Genomic DNA, 15,605 nt, shown 5'->3' with positions numbered 1-15,605 from the left:
AACCATAACTTATGAAAACTGTAATCACTAGCCAGGAGGATCAGAGGGCAGCTGGCTGTCACCAGTAGAAACAGGTTTAGATGGAAGGATCAGTCTTGTCTTTTGGGAGCAAGACCGTCCTGGCAAAGGCAGTTGAGCAGGCAAGTTGATCCACAAACATTGCAGCGAAGAGATTAGCACGCCTGAAATGAGGCTGGACCGCATACAAAGCGTGAAAATCCCTAGGGTTTGCCAAGGCCACCTCTGTATTAGTTGCCATTCCACCAACTATGTCAGTGAAGATGACAGTACTGCCCTCCCTTGAGAACAATGCTTAGAAACAGTAGCAGAGCCCTTCATCCAAGTCACCTTGAAAGGCCTCCTTTGTATACAGTGAAGCATCAAGGAAGTGACAGCAGACTGGGACAGCAGATTCAATCCCCAAAAGTACAGGAAACAGCCAAGCAAGAAGCTGTCAGCTTCGTGTAACCACAGCCACCCTGCAAAGGTAAAATTTTTTGATGAGAATGGATATTGAATATACATATTGCATAATGCACATCACAAAGGTTAAAAAAAAAAATTAAGCATAAGTCACAGAACTAGCAAAACACCATAGGCAGGTGCAGGAATATGATTGTACACTACACAAACATTTCCCACAAAATAATATTACATGGTTAAAAAGTGATTAGACAAGCCAAAAATTGAAATCACTTATAAATATAGGTACACTGGTACTTGAAGTTAAAGCACATTTGGAGGGAGGGTTCTGGCCTCCTAGTAAGTAATTAAATCCTTTAAAGTCATGAAGACACAAGACCTGTCGGCATGGGCTACACACACCCCAGAGCCAGAGTAGCAATTTTGTTAAAATCTTTCTCATTCATTGAGGAGGGTCTTTTAAGTCAATTCAGTAATGAATGCAACGATACAAGTAGGGGGAATTATATAAAAAAAAAAAGCTACTTTATGCACTGAAATGACTATGTAAGTTCACTTTCCTGTTGATTTTATAAGGAGCTATAGATTCAGACTGCATTTGGTACCACAGTTATTTGGTATGGCACAAAAACTTGTGGAATCATTATTTCCCAAAATGCCATAAGCTACTGAAGCTTAGGCTGCCATATATCATTGGTTGAAAAATCTGTTGAGTAATGAAGACCTAGTTGTATATATATATATATAGCCAACATTATACCCAGAGCTGGTATAGCAGTCATGCAAAAGTCCTTCTCATTCTGTCTTTCCTGCCCTCTTATGTATCACTGTTTTATTGAGTAAAATTATCAGTATTTACTTAGATATTTTGTTATGCAAATGGACATAATGAAATTTATTGAAAAAGACCTATATGCACTACATGTGGATGTATATATGTGTTTGTCTGCTGATTTTATGAGCAAGTAGCTACTGATTTGTGCTATGTTTATTATATTAAAATATAATAAACATTTCATCAAAATCTGTGTGTGTGTGTGTGTGTGCAGGGCTTATTAAAGATATGTTACTGCAGTATTGTTATTTATTTGGTGTGGCTATAAAAATTTACAAAACCCTTACACTGTCTGAAACTTGTCATATGCTGCTCGATCCTAAGTTGTCATGTAACTTGGTTGAAACCTAGGATAAATACATATGCTATATTGACTGTTTAACATAATCACCAGATGAGTCCTTTATATTACTAAGACAAAACACAAGATATTTTTTTAGTGTAAATTTAGTATTTGTGGTTTTGCTTTTTTCTCTTATTTAGCTCATGGCCATTTGTTGGGTAATTCACATAATCAGATTCCTGACTTAACGAATGCAGTATAATATTAACAAGAAGACAATTTCCACAACTCCCGGCTAGATGAAAATTGAATAAAGCAAGTCACAAATAATTATTTCTTAAATTGTGTTGTTTTCTCATTCTTGGTAATATGTGTATTAAATGAAGATATGTTGCATTGATATCCTTACAAGGTAAGTAATTTAAGTATGAGGCATGATGAAGGCATTTATACACTAAAATTATTATGACATCTTCATATGCTGAATATGACAAAATTTGTGGTTTAATTTTAATATTTTTATGTTTAATGTGACAATTTGTGGTTTAATTTTACTTTTAAAAATTAGTGGGTAAACCTTTATTAAGAGTGAAGCTTTATTGCCAACTAAGTTTTGTATTGAAGCTGAGTTTGTCCTGTTTTGCTATGTGTGAAGGTCTTTCTTATGATGTTTGTTCTCCAGCTGTGATGACAGTTCTTTGAGCCCCTTCACCCTATGTAAACCACCTGATGTCGCAGGTTTATCAAGGTACTGGAAATGTAGTTAACATGCTTTATGTGCCTTTGGCTCAAGCTTTACATTACTATCCAAAGATGACAGCAATGCTTCCTGTGCAGTGGTCAGCTAAACCTTTCCTGCAGCTCAAATGTGCTGTTGCCTTGTGGCCAGTATGATGACTTTGCAAAATGTTCTTCCTGTGTTAAAGTGTTATTTTCATACATTTTTTGGTATAAGTCTTCTTGGAGATGGAACTAATTATTTTTGTCATCTATGTTAGACACAAATGTTTAATTAACATATCAAATGGTGTAGGATATTTTCAAAATTTATTAAAACAATGCTAGAGTATCAGAGTATCTTAAAAATGAGGTGCTTTATAAAAGTAACAGCCTGTACAGAAAAATTCTGGAATCTACCATCATCTGTTTAACTGAGAATATGAGTCTGTCAGGAGGTGATTTCATGGATGAACTAAGACCCAATCTTAAGCAAGTGTATCAGTGAACATGGCCACCAGACACGACACAGGTGAGAGCTAATTAGGCTTTAAAACACTTCCATTATAGGACAGACACCATATCCAGTGACACCAGAGTCCTTTTTCCACACTTGCCTATTTCGTATAAATACTTTCGTCACTAACCAGGTGTCTGCATTCACCAGTAATCAGGATTGGGGAATTGTCAGTCAGAATATAGGGTTTTGTTGTGTTGCTAGTGTTTGTATGGCCTTTTAATGTTCATAGACCACTGTTAGGTTACAGTAAAAAAACACTCTAAGATGTACACTAGCAGAGTTGGAAGTTCACAAAGCTGCTATGAAACCATGACAGATGGAGACCTGGACTTACGAATAGGTTTTGGTGTGAGAACTTTTATTAAACATCTTGTAATTTTTGTGTATGTTTGTCATTAAGCTTCTATGCTTTGTTTTGTTGACTTTCTTGTGCTTCTTTTACCTGTAGGTTGTATTTGAGATAAACTTCAATGTTGATGGTCTTCTGTTCCTTAAGAACTTATAAGCATTTTTTATTTTGTTTTTTTGGGTACCATGCGAGGAGTTTGTATTGAAGAACCGTGTAATTAACAGGGTTTGGACCTACGATTGCACTGGGGGTAAGGAAAGAATTAATAATTGCTAACTTGAATTGCGTACAACCCTGTTCCCATCTCAGATTGGCCTCCTGAACCATTTTCCAGCTGCACTTGTTTCCCATGCAAAGAAGAGCTGCTAGTGGGATCCTCATCCTTGTGTATAAAAGTTGCACAATTTAAATAGTACTTTTTTGTCTAAAAGGGTGTGTTATTTTCCAGTGACTACCAGCGAAATTTCACCAATGTTAATTCTGCCATTGAGATAGCAGCTGCAGGACCTGGTGTTCTGAAAGCTGTCTGGCTGCTTTCATTAGCGCTCATATTTAAGGTAAGTGTTTCCTGCTTTTATTACCTCTCGTATCTAATGTAAATGTTTTTTCTGATCATAAATATTGATTTTTTAATTGGTGTAATGTTTATGTACAGTGGTTTTTATTTTGTATATATGACAGATGATGTAGTACACAATCCTTCGTCTTACCCAATACAGTGGACCCTGTCAATTTGCGATTTTGGATTCGCGGATTTTTCTGTGGAACATATCACAATGTTCTTGGAAAATTCGCCCGTTCGTGAAATTTTTCATGAGAAATATTCAATAATTACTGTATTTTCATATTATTTTCGTGACTAAATACATTTTCATGATAAATCATTTAAAATGGTCAGGTATAAGCATTTTTATAGGTTTTTTGGTGTTTGAACTGTCAAAATAGGCAGTTAAATGCATTTTTAGAGGGAGAGGAATGTCGAAGTATTTGTGGATTTTAGCTATTCGGGGGGCATTGTTTGTGGTCTGTATCCCCACGAATCCCAGGGGTCGAGTGTATATCTTATAAGGTAACATTTTAGTTTTCAGTCAATGAAATGGTACTTTTTTTTTTTTTTTGTGAATGATGATTACAAGATGTGTACAGTATTAAATTACCAATGTTTTTAGGTGTTGGATCAGTTTAAAAAAAGTTTTTAAAAAAAGTTATTGCTTTAGGTATCCAAAACCTTTGACTTATATACTTTCTTTTGACAGTGTGTAGTAACAGTGTTCACTTTCGGTATCAAAGTGCCATGTGGTCTGTTCATTCCGTCTTTGGCTATGGGTTCCATCATTGGAAGATTAGTCGGCATTGGAATGGAGCAACTTGCATTGTAAGTTCTGAAAATTTATTTGCATAATAAAACATTAAGTCTTAATGTTCATACTAGTGCCAATCAGAACTGTGTTGCAAATATATCCCTTAGTGGTATAAAGTATTTTCTCTTAGCTGTGGTTGAAAACAAGTAATGGTGCATACATGAGTTTTACCTCTTGTGCCTGAATAACAGCATTCTTTCCTATCACAGCAATTATCCAGATTGGGCAGTGTTTGCTGGTGAATGTAGTACTGGTGAGAACTGTATCACCCCTGGGCTCTATGCGATGGTTGGGGCTGCTGCCGTTTTAGGTGGCGTTACACGCATGACAGGTATTGTTTTGTTGAATTTTTTCATATTTAATCTGAGTAATGAGATTAGTTTATTATTTTAGATTACCACATTTGGAAAATTTGTATGAGGTAGAGATTTTTTCTGAGTAAACTGTACTTTGTTGTAAGAATTAAGAGCATTTTTTCATTATTATCTGCTTGACTATTGAGAGTGAAGTCTGTTTAGCCAGCAAATGTTGCAGCAGTCACCACGGACACCACTGCAGCTGTCCGTGAACTTCATTTGGCTTCCATTAAAGGTGGATCTCCAGCTCATAACCCACTTCCAAAACCAGACAAAACCCTTGAGAAATTCACAAAGAAGCCAAGTGAAGCAAAGCCATATTGTCCTGAATATATTTGAGTGATTGATTATGAAATTTAGGTCAGGATTATTCAGTGCCGTAATGAAGGTGAAATGTATAAATTAATGATTATGATTGATGTATAAACCTATGTTTATATTGGCACATTGTTTTCATTAGCATATGAGCTCAAATTCCTTGTAAAATTAGTGTGTATTAACAAAAGGGTGTACGGTAATTGTGTTGTAATTATAACTATAAATTAGTTTATTGAAACAACTGAGTCGCATTGCTAAATTTGACTCGCATAGGGTTCGCCTGAAGGGTTACATGTTGGGTAAAAAATAAAAGTGAGGTAAAGATGTTGTATAGCCTAATGGTAAGCAATTTAGGATAATACAAAAGTGGGACTGAAGGGGTGTCGCAAAGAACCATTAGTATAAAGCACAATTATTCCAAAATCCTAACTCCTTCCGAAGTTATATACTAATAAACAGGTGATTAAAAGCTTTAACCTGTATTTTTTTACTTATATTTTAATATTATTAGTCATTAAGCAGCCATTAAGACTTACGGAACTGAGTTGTATGCTAGTGGTAACAGCCAGGACATGGATGAGATATATCAATTAATATGTATGTGAATGCTTTCAGTGTCACTGGTGGTAATTATGTTTGAATTGACGGGTGGTGTTCGTTACATCGTGCCATTAATGACAGCAGTGATGGCCAGTAAATGGATAGGTGATGCATTTGGTCGAGAGGGTATATATGATGCCCACATCATCTTGAATGGTTATCCATTCTTAGACTCGAAAGAAGAGTTCAGTCACACTACATTAGCCCATGATGTCATGAAGCCTGGGTAAGTTTGATCAAGTTCTTCAGTAGTTTATTATGAAGTTTATTTTTACTGTTATGCATAGACATTTGGGATGTTCTCTTACTTTAGGCTGACTAGTGACAAGTCGAATAGTTTTATAGAGTAAAGCTAAATTAAAAGTAATATATCTTCCATATAGTTATTTTTATTTAATATTTATTTACAGAAACATAATTCATATAAGCTACCATAAAATTGATTGTTAACTAATATTTAGTACTCATCGTGAACCTAGACTGACTTACGTGTTATTTCAGCTCAAGTTACAAAGTATTACAACTCTAGTGATGTTTGTGTAATATGCTATTGGTTACTGGTATGTTCTTGATTCTTGGTCCCGCTTCATCAAAAAGGATGCTCTACAGAGCCACAGTTCAAAAGGCTATTCATGTTCGGTTACTCTGTAAGCTTTACTAATCTTGCTTCAATAGTCTTGGGACATTTTTCAAAGGTTCTAAAGTATTGCTTTAAAATATTTGACTGAATTAAATACTGTAATTATAGTACCTTGGATGTTGAGGCTCAAACATTGTCGTATCGTCATTTAATTTCAACTACTGTATTTAATTTCCATCTGCTTAGTATCTGTAAAACCACATTTTACTTGCAACCACTCAGAATCAATATCCATGGTCAATTCTGTTTCTAATTATCTTGTTTTACATCCATCATTCACCACAATTCATGTAAGATTTATGAAATTGCTTACGATTCATAAATTTCTTAACCTGAGAGTTACAATTCCTTGTTCTTTGATTTTCTGCACATTAGCTGCATTTTGGATTATTCTCTCTCTCTCTCTCTCTCTCTCTCTCTCTCTCTCTCTCTCTCTCTCTCTCTCTCTCTCTCTCTCTCTCTCTCTCTCTCTCTCTCTCTCTCTTCTACGTGACTATGCTTTTTATAAGAGAAACACAGAGACATGATAATTCCTAGTATTCCAAACACCTGTTTTGTGAAAAATACTTGAAATATTCATTTCTTGCAGCCAGGTTACTTATGAGGTCTTCCCTTGACCCTTCAAGTGATACATTACGTATCATAATTTTGGGTGAACTTTTGAGTCACTGACCCATGCTTTCATAGGAATACAGATTTTGACAAATAAATGGGGGAAGAGGAGGCCTGCCGGTATTGTAAGGCCACCTGATAGAATGGGAAATGTCTTATCAGCTCAGTGTCACAATGAATAAAAACTACCTTGAGAAGAGACACAAAAGCCTCTAGCTGCATACAGAAATTGTAACAAAAGGCAAGAGTAATGGCCTGTGAGGAGGGAGATGATGTAAGCACACCAGGAGTAATGTTCACGATGGGTAGATAAGTAAGATGGAGAAAAGAATTTTATCCATGTTGAAACAGTGCTTCCCTTATTTTAGAAGCAAATTTAGAAATGTGAACTATTTGATTTCCTCAGGACAATTTGAAGTAGATCAAGAATATTTTTAGAAATGCAAGAAACTGAATAAGCTGGACTCTTTGTTGTAAGATATAACATTTTGTTCTTCAGAAAAAATGAATTCCCAACTAATGTATTGTGTACAAGAATAGATGGGGAGTGGAAGCTCTAAATAGTCAGTATAGAGCTTTGGACCAATACAATTTAATTTTTTTTTTAATTATTTATGGTTTAGAATTTCCAAATTACTCACATTTTCATTAAGTTTGCAAAACCCATTCATTGAAAGCTTTGATGTTGAACAGTTTTGTCAGTCTTGTTACATGTAAGATGTGTGTCAGCTTGTCTTATTCTTTTTTCCCAGTTTTAACATTGAGGGAATAAAAATAAAAACTTGGGTGTATGATGCATCCTGACACTTCGTGATCTGGTTTATTTTTCATTTTAGTTCCGTAAAATGCTGCCCCTTTATTTTTGAAGAATTATCCAATTGTGAATTATTGTTTCCATGTAGTGATGTGTATTACTCCATTATGTTTGCAGGAAAAATGAATCCTTCTACATTATCACACAAGATAGTATGACTCTAGATGATGTAGAGCAGTTGCTAAGGGAAACCGACCACAATGGTTTTCCTGTTGTTGTCAGTAGACAATCTCAGTACCTTGTCGGTTTTGTTGCCAGAAGAGATCTTAGTATTGCCATTAGTAAGTATCACCATTAGTAAGTACTATCATACTTTTTAAAAGATAATATAAATTAGTAAGTAATAACTTTTCAAGTGCACCAGAATGGTTATACAGTGTTTGAGAATGAAATGATTTTAGTATGTACTTCAGTTGAAAATCTTGTCTTTTTGTGGTGTTTATATTGTTGTGTTATGTGCAAATGTAGATTTTGTCTTTTGCAGATCAAGCAAAAAAGACAACTGAGGGCATTGTTGGTGAATCCATTGTCCTCTTCACTGCCTCTGTTCCATCTCCATGGATGGGTCCACCACCTCTAAGATTACGCAAAATCCTGGACTTGGCTCCTATCACCATTACTGATCAAACACCCATGGAAACTGTTGTTGACATGTTCCGAAAGTTGGGACTTCGACAGACCCTCGTTACTCACAATGGGTAAGATACTTTTTTTTTTTTAACCTATCACTTCAGTAGAAGAATCTTGTAATTTCACTTGGTATTTTTTGGGGGTATATCTCACTGATAGCTAGGTCTGTCATTTTCTAGTAACTATAGTTCATCCTACCTCAAAAATTTAGGTTAAGCTTTCGGATGCTCAGTAATGACCCAGTAGTTAACAAGAACATGGAACTGTTTGCAAAATTATCTGCAAATCTGCCATACAACTTTTTTATACTGCAGTACTCGAGGATAAAATGTATTTAAAACTTTAAACAGTCCTAAAAGGTTAAAAGACTTTTCAGTCCGTACAGTTTTTTTTTTTTTTTTTTTTTTTTTTTTTTTAAAAACCAGAAAATAACAGTCTCGGAGTATTTAACACTACTTTGTGACCATGAAAGTTCAGAATATTAGGTAATAACATGTCTGGTGACCCCAGAAGGTGAGCACATAGTGAGACTGTCTTCACTTGTACAGAATAGAATGACAACATTTGGGACCAAATATAGGCACTTGTGATTAATGGGGTTGTAAGGAAAAGAAATGAGTTGGGAAATTAAATACAGTGATCTGGTTAAACTGTAAAGTTAATCTTAGGTTACACCAGCTAAATTATAATTGGTATATATTTTATCATTTACAGGCGTTTGTTGGGCATCATAACAAAGAAGGATGTTTTACGGCACATAAAATTCCTCGAGAATGAGGACCCAGAGTCTGTCTTGTTCAATTGATACAATTCCAGATTTTAGTTCTACCTACCACTGTTAAGTTACCTTATATTTTTATAGTCATCCTCGTCGCCTTTGGCTTACTTGTCATATTTTGCTGAAGAGAGCATGTTGAAAATAAGGAGTATGTTAAGGAGGAAATATTATTTTGCCTAATTATTTTTCTAAATTTTGTGGTTGAAAGCAAAAACGTCATGGCCTGTAACTTCTGATGAAAGCACAAGAACAAAGACAAGCGACTGCTTTTGGCTGGACTTTGAATGAAATGGTATTAACTAGATGTTCTACATAGTGTAATTTAGTCTTAAGGTTACTGTACTCAGATTTATTTATTAAAATGTATTCTATATAAGTATTTGTATGATTGTTGAGTATATAGAAATCATCTATATAGTTGTATATTCTGTAAAATTTGTTCATTGGAAGTACATAAGTTAGGTTTTAAAAGGTAATAAGATTATATAACTGAATAAAAGTGTTTTTACTTACTGTGTTCCTCTAAAGATTCTAAACTCCAGACAAATCAATATTTGTGTAATTTTTTTTGACATTTCAGTGTTGCCAAGGAAAATGGGGATTTGCAACATTTGCAGATATTAGTGACTGGCATACTTCTCATATTGTATCCTGTCAGATTGGGTTTTGAGAATATATAATGCAGTTTTTGTGTGCTTTCAGTTTGGATATTGAATAAATAGAGATTTAAAAGATGGATGCTAGATATTTGACGTGGGATTTGAAATTTATTATAGATGTGTGTGTGTGTTTATGTTCATGTGTACATTCTATATACAGTATATGATGACTATAAAATACATAGTCATGAAAGGAAAAAAGAAAAGTTTTATGTGGGATTTGGAATGTATTCAAGATGTGTTCAAGGTGTGTGTGTGTGTGTGTGTACATTCAGGTTAAACTGTATGATGACCTTAAAATATTTATATAATCATGAAGGGAAACAATAAAGACTTGATTGGTGTTAGTGCTTTGGTCTAATTGACACTGTCAGACTCGCATTGAAATAAAAATGAGATACATGTATTTATAGAGAACATTGGGTTCTTATGGGGGTTAGTTTCAGGATGACCTCAAGTCAGATTTAAGAAAAACAGGATAATAGAGTTGATGGAAAACAGACCAGAGCTTCTGTTTAAATTCTGACATATTCTATAGGTAATTAACACTGTTTCCATGATATTTCTTTTGGGTAAAGTAATTAATGTGGATTACTGTGTCGGCCTTGACCAACTACTGTAATATGGTGACCATAATTAAGCCAATGGATGACCATAGGATTATTTGTTTACCCTTTTGATACCAACATTTAGGCTGTTGTGTCCAATTACAAATGCCTTTAGATATCTGGCCTTAATACAATAAATTACATTCTCAGTGTCATATAAAGTTACCCATATATTTAGTTTCCTCAGTAATGGGATGACATATAACAACATTCACATTCATTTCTATTCAGGCCATTCTAAAAATACAAAATAATCTGTATTTTTCTCTGTATATCTAAGAGCTATTAACAGTTGTAGCCCTGACTAAACAGAAGATGAGATTGCCACTAATCTATTGTATTCTACACGCCTGCTTTTTCATTAATGTTACGTATATAGATATCATCCCATTGTTGAGAACACCAAATGTACAGTAAGTGTAATTTTGAAATATAACTGCACATTGAACAAATTTAATATAATAGTACCTCGTTCATAATATAATTTATTCTATTTGGGCCAAATATTTAAGGACATTTGTATAAGAACAAAAAAAAAAAAAACATGAAAGGGCAGTATCAAAATGATATATAAATAATGTACTGGCTATATATTGGCTTATGTATAGTTACCATACTAATTGGCCAAAGGCCAAAACAATAATCCATGCCATAAACTTTACCCAAAGAAATATCCTCAAATAATGTTAATTACCTGTAAAAGAGCAAAATCTAAAAATTAGCCTTGATCTGTTTTCCATAACACTGCTGTCCTCTTCTCAAGTCCAACTTATCTGAGGTCATCCAAAAACTGACCACAGAAACCCATGTTCTGTATCATTTTCTGTTTCGAGTCTACAGTGTCAGTAAGACGAAAATAATAGCTCCAATCAAGTTGTGTGTGTGTGTGTGTGTGTTCAAATGCTATGTTTATGTAAGTTTTTTTTTTTAATTAAATTGCCTATATAGCTTGAGTAACTTTATGCATGATTTGGCTGGTAGCTGTGTTGTTGTTCTGAAAGAAAATTTGAACTGTAACAAAACCGTGACATGAAAAAATATCCCCAGGGTTAAAGTGATGGCCTCATTTTTCAAGGCGATTTCTCGACTTCTATAATTAGACAAGACCAAACGTTCTATGATATAAATAAACAAGACCAGACTATATGACCTCTTGTGCAACGAGACAGTAAGTAAATTCATATGTTAATGAGAAAAATGTTTCACTATTTTATTTGGATTTTCAGTTACTACAAACTGGGATTTGACATCTTGTGATTCAGTGTAATGATTTAGTTGGCTTCCACGAAAGAGAAGTTGAGTCTCTCTCTATCTCTTATATGCTTATTTTTTTGCTGTTATTTCTTTTGAGGTTTAGATTGTTTGGATGGCCATTCTAAGTTTGTTGACCTGTAATTTTGGGTTAATTGTCAAGGAATTTGCCCAATAAGGATTTATATATTGGCTGATTCACCATAAATCTGTAAGTCACAAGATACAGTGAATCTTGTTGATGGAAGTTACAACTTTTGTCGAGTGCTTATCAAATCTAAGTCTCCACTATAATTTGCATGACAATGAATCTTGCTGGTTTAAGTTACAACATTTTATTGGGTGTGTTATTCATCAAATGAAGAGGTTTAGAAAAGTAGATTTTGTCACCACTTTCAAACCATGAAATATAGGATTTCTTATAATGTAACATGGAAGACTGATTATACCCTTATGTGTGCTATTTTGTACATACTGTACATATACATATAATTTGCATATAGAATGTAGTCTGCAGTATGTTGTAAAGTAAAATTCTAGGTATTTGTATGTGTGGCTCCGGTAAAGCTTGTTAAATAGGTGTCTGCAGTTTTGTAAATTGTAGCTACTGTAATTCCATTGTAAAATTGAAAGAAGTGCCCATTGTTCTCAGAATATGGAAGATTATGTCAAGGTATATGATCGTTTTTGCCTCGTGATTGATCAAATGTATGTTGGTGAGGACACTCATTTTTATATATTGTGAGCTTGCTTTCTTCATGAGCAAGGAGGTAGTGCAGCTGTAGTTTTTATCCAAGATATGGTTTTTATAAGTGAACAGCTCTTGAGATATGTTGTAAGTTTTGGGCATGTTTGTTTACAGCAAACATTAATGTAGACTGAATGGCAAGATCATACTGTATAAAACCAAGGGTTGAGCCTGTATTTCACTACTAAATATCAATGGGTGCCTAAGATTGTTCACATCCTCTCTTGTTAGTTATACAAGTGTGGTACTTGGTCTTTTTTTAACACAGTGTACAATTTCAAATATCCTATTTCTCTACAGTGTTAGGCACATCTTTCCTTTCTGGGTGGGAGATTTCACAAACTTTTGAACGTTTTCTGATGATTACTTATTTGAGAATTTAAGATTTAGCTCCCTAAATCCAGATACAGTAATGCAATTTAATTTTAAAATCCAGATAATGCAACTTGATGTATGTTAAAATCCAGATAATGCAACTTTATGTTGACAGATAGACATTTTTAATAAAACTTAGTTATGACTTTTGCAAACAAATAACAAACTTGAAGTCTGATACAGAAATCTCCTGAACAAAGTTTTACCAAAATCCATTTAAATGACCAAATTCCCCAATCACTTAAAGTTTTACATTGAGAGTGGAGAGAACCCATGTTACTTTTTACCTTTTAAAGGGAAGATGACATGAAACCCTAGTGGTGGCGGTGATGATCAAATATAAATTCTTCCTCTGCATACGAATTCCTTTGAAATTTTTGAGTGGTCTGGTCAAACTCCTGAATGACAACACTGGCACTATATCTTATTTTCTATAATTACACTATTTTTTTATTTTTTTAGAGGGTTCCTTAGATTATTGATCGATGTGATTATCACCTGAAACCGTAGGATGGGCTTGAAAGAGGAATGTTGTAAATAAGGTACAGTTGTGGGTGTAAAAGTATACAGTAGTGATATTAACAGATCCTCTATGTTTATGTACATTAAAGAAAGTCAATTATCACCATTTGTTATTTACTGTACTGTTCTGTAAATAGGTGTTGTACCCATAGGATTTCGTTTAGGGAATGGTACGTGATGAAATAAATATGTTGAATAACAGAATCTGCTGAACTCCGGAATGTCGTGAGAGAAAGAAAAACATTTCTTTTCGTAAAAGCACTGATGAATTGGCAGCCTATTGTTCTCAACCATGAAATTTCATCTGTAGAACCTTGTCAGTTTCTAACATTTCAGTAATTGTGATTACTGAAATCGGCCCTGTATCAAAGTTTTCATAACCAAATGTGATAAGTGTAAGGATTAAGCTGATGCATGCTTAAAAAAAAAATGCGGATTTTTTTAAAAAAGAATCAAATAGGTTTTGATGAGCATTTCTTTTACAAGATCGGGGTACTGTGTAGTTTTAAATGAGTGAAGACAGTTTGATTGTTACTATTACAAACAAATATTTGTAATTAACAGCTGTTGTGGAGTTTATTTAATGGGAAAAGTATGGCATATTTTTTTAATCAGTGAAGAGCTTGTGTAAGTGTGTGTGAACAGCTCTACAGAAATACTGTATGATGTTCTGAGACCGATCATTTTGCAGTGCTCTTGAGGCAGATTGTATCCCGAGATTTAAAAATTTTTCATAGGGCTGTGATCCCAAAAAAACTGGCTGTAAGGCTCTATCTTTGATGAGGGTAATGTCCAAAAGGAAATTCTTTTATGATGCAATATTTTGAAGACCTTTCACAGCTGGGATAATGTTTTAAGGTAATATTTTGATGTTCAGGCCAAAATGATTTAGTTTGAGCAGATTTTAATGCCCCACTTCATCTTGTTTATTTGAGGGGTTCCTTTGCAAGATACTTTTGGAAATATTACTTTTTTGGAAAAATTATTACAATAAGTAGATGTTGTTGATGGTTGTCGTCAAAATCTACAATATTAGGGCTTTACAAGGACAGTTCCTCAAAATTATATTGATATCAAATAATTTTATTAAAATCTTGATTAAATACAACTTGGTTATCTCTGTGATGTAGTAGTAATTTGTAGTAATTTGTATGATAATGAAAAAGGCAAGGTGTTTTAGTTTTTAAGTTTTCATATTTTTTTTAACAAGGAATTCCTTAATTTTCACCAGTAAATTTTATCATGGTTTCACTCAATTTATTGAGTATCACATGCCATATATATATATATAGGAAAGGGAGGGGTTAAGGTTCCCTCAAAACAATATCGCAGCCACATTTAATTTTTAGCAAGTGCATATAAGGTAATTTATAAGCTTGTATGTTCATTGTCTTCTCTTGTAATCAAGCCTAACCTGTTAGCCACAGAATTATTTTGAGATTTTGAAGACATTAGACAACCTTTGTGTTTTAGTAATTAATGGAAGGACTCCCTCTCGACAACTTCAAATGTCATATCAATGACTGTTTTGCAGTGTATCAGTGTGGAAAATCATGCTAGTGATAACTCTAAATACATTTATTCACTGAATAAAATACCTGTATACTGTTAGTCATCAAAACTTTAACCTTTAGGATACTGTAAAAGCAGGCTGAAAAGCACTGCTTGGCATAGAGGCCAAGCTGCTGATGTACTGAGTCAGCTGCAGTTAAGAATAAAGTGCTTTTCAGCATCTTTTTATGGTTATTTGCTGGTTCAGAAATATATCTTTTTTACAAAGCAAGCCTTAGACATTACCTTTGGCTAATGTAATGCTTTGAAAGCCAATCACTGATATTCAGTTGAATAGCAAATATTGGGGGATGTAAATAGTTCAGGTTCTGGACTTTTGTATTCAACTAACTAGTCACCCACACCGTATGATACAGGTAAAATACTTGAACAGTTACCTAAAAATAAAGCTTATGTGCATCTACATTTTGTGGTTTGATTTTCATTTCGCTGTGTTATACCAGTTTTAAATTTCAAAGCAACATTATTACTAAAAAATGGGTGTTTGTAAGATTTTTGACAACTTTACAAGAGTTATTTTTGAATGCTCGTGTCATATAATCCGCAGAACAGACTATGATCTTCATACAATACTAACTGATAGCTTTTCTTTGCCATGTCAAGAATCATTTGGCAGAAAAGCCTGAAAAGTTTT

The 15,605-nt window shown here is 34.0% G+C and overlaps 1 protein-coding gene and 1 long non-coding RNA gene across 2 annotated transcripts in view; one reads left to right on the top strand and one right to left on the bottom strand.

Moving 5' to 3' along the window:
• ClC-c (chloride channel protein 3) overlaps window positions 1-15,376 on the top strand; it is a 55,114-nt gene extending 39,738 nt beyond the window's left edge. Inside the window, 7 exon segments of the mRNA XM_067116943.1 lie at window positions 3,576-3,684; window positions 4,384-4,502; window positions 4,698-4,819; window positions 5,778-5,988; window positions 7,946-8,109; window positions 8,313-8,526; window positions 9,173-15,376. Of these exon segments, the coding sequence (XP_066973044.1) occupies window positions 3,576-3,684; window positions 4,384-4,502; window positions 4,698-4,819; window positions 5,778-5,988; window positions 7,946-8,109; window positions 8,313-8,526; window positions 9,173-9,263 (1,030 nt within the window). The 3' untranslated portion in view covers window positions 9,264-15,376.
• LOC136846164 (uncharacterized) overlaps window positions 357-15,605 on the bottom strand; it is a 38,385-nt gene continuing 23,136 nt past the window's right edge. Inside the window, exon 3 of the long non-coding RNA XR_010855338.1 lies at window positions 357-479. This is a non-coding gene — a long non-coding RNA (uncharacterized lncRNA). The remainder of the gene's footprint in view (window positions 480-15,605) is intronic.

Source organism: Macrobrachium rosenbergii, chromosome 14 (assembly GCF_040412425.1).
Source record: "Macrobrachium rosenbergii isolate ZJJX-2024 chromosome 14, ASM4041242v1, whole genome shotgun sequence".
NCBI classification, from domain to species: domain Eukaryota; kingdom Metazoa; phylum Arthropoda; class Malacostraca; order Decapoda; family Palaemonidae; genus Macrobrachium; species Macrobrachium rosenbergii.
This window is presented reverse-complemented; position numbering and strand designations above follow the sequence as displayed.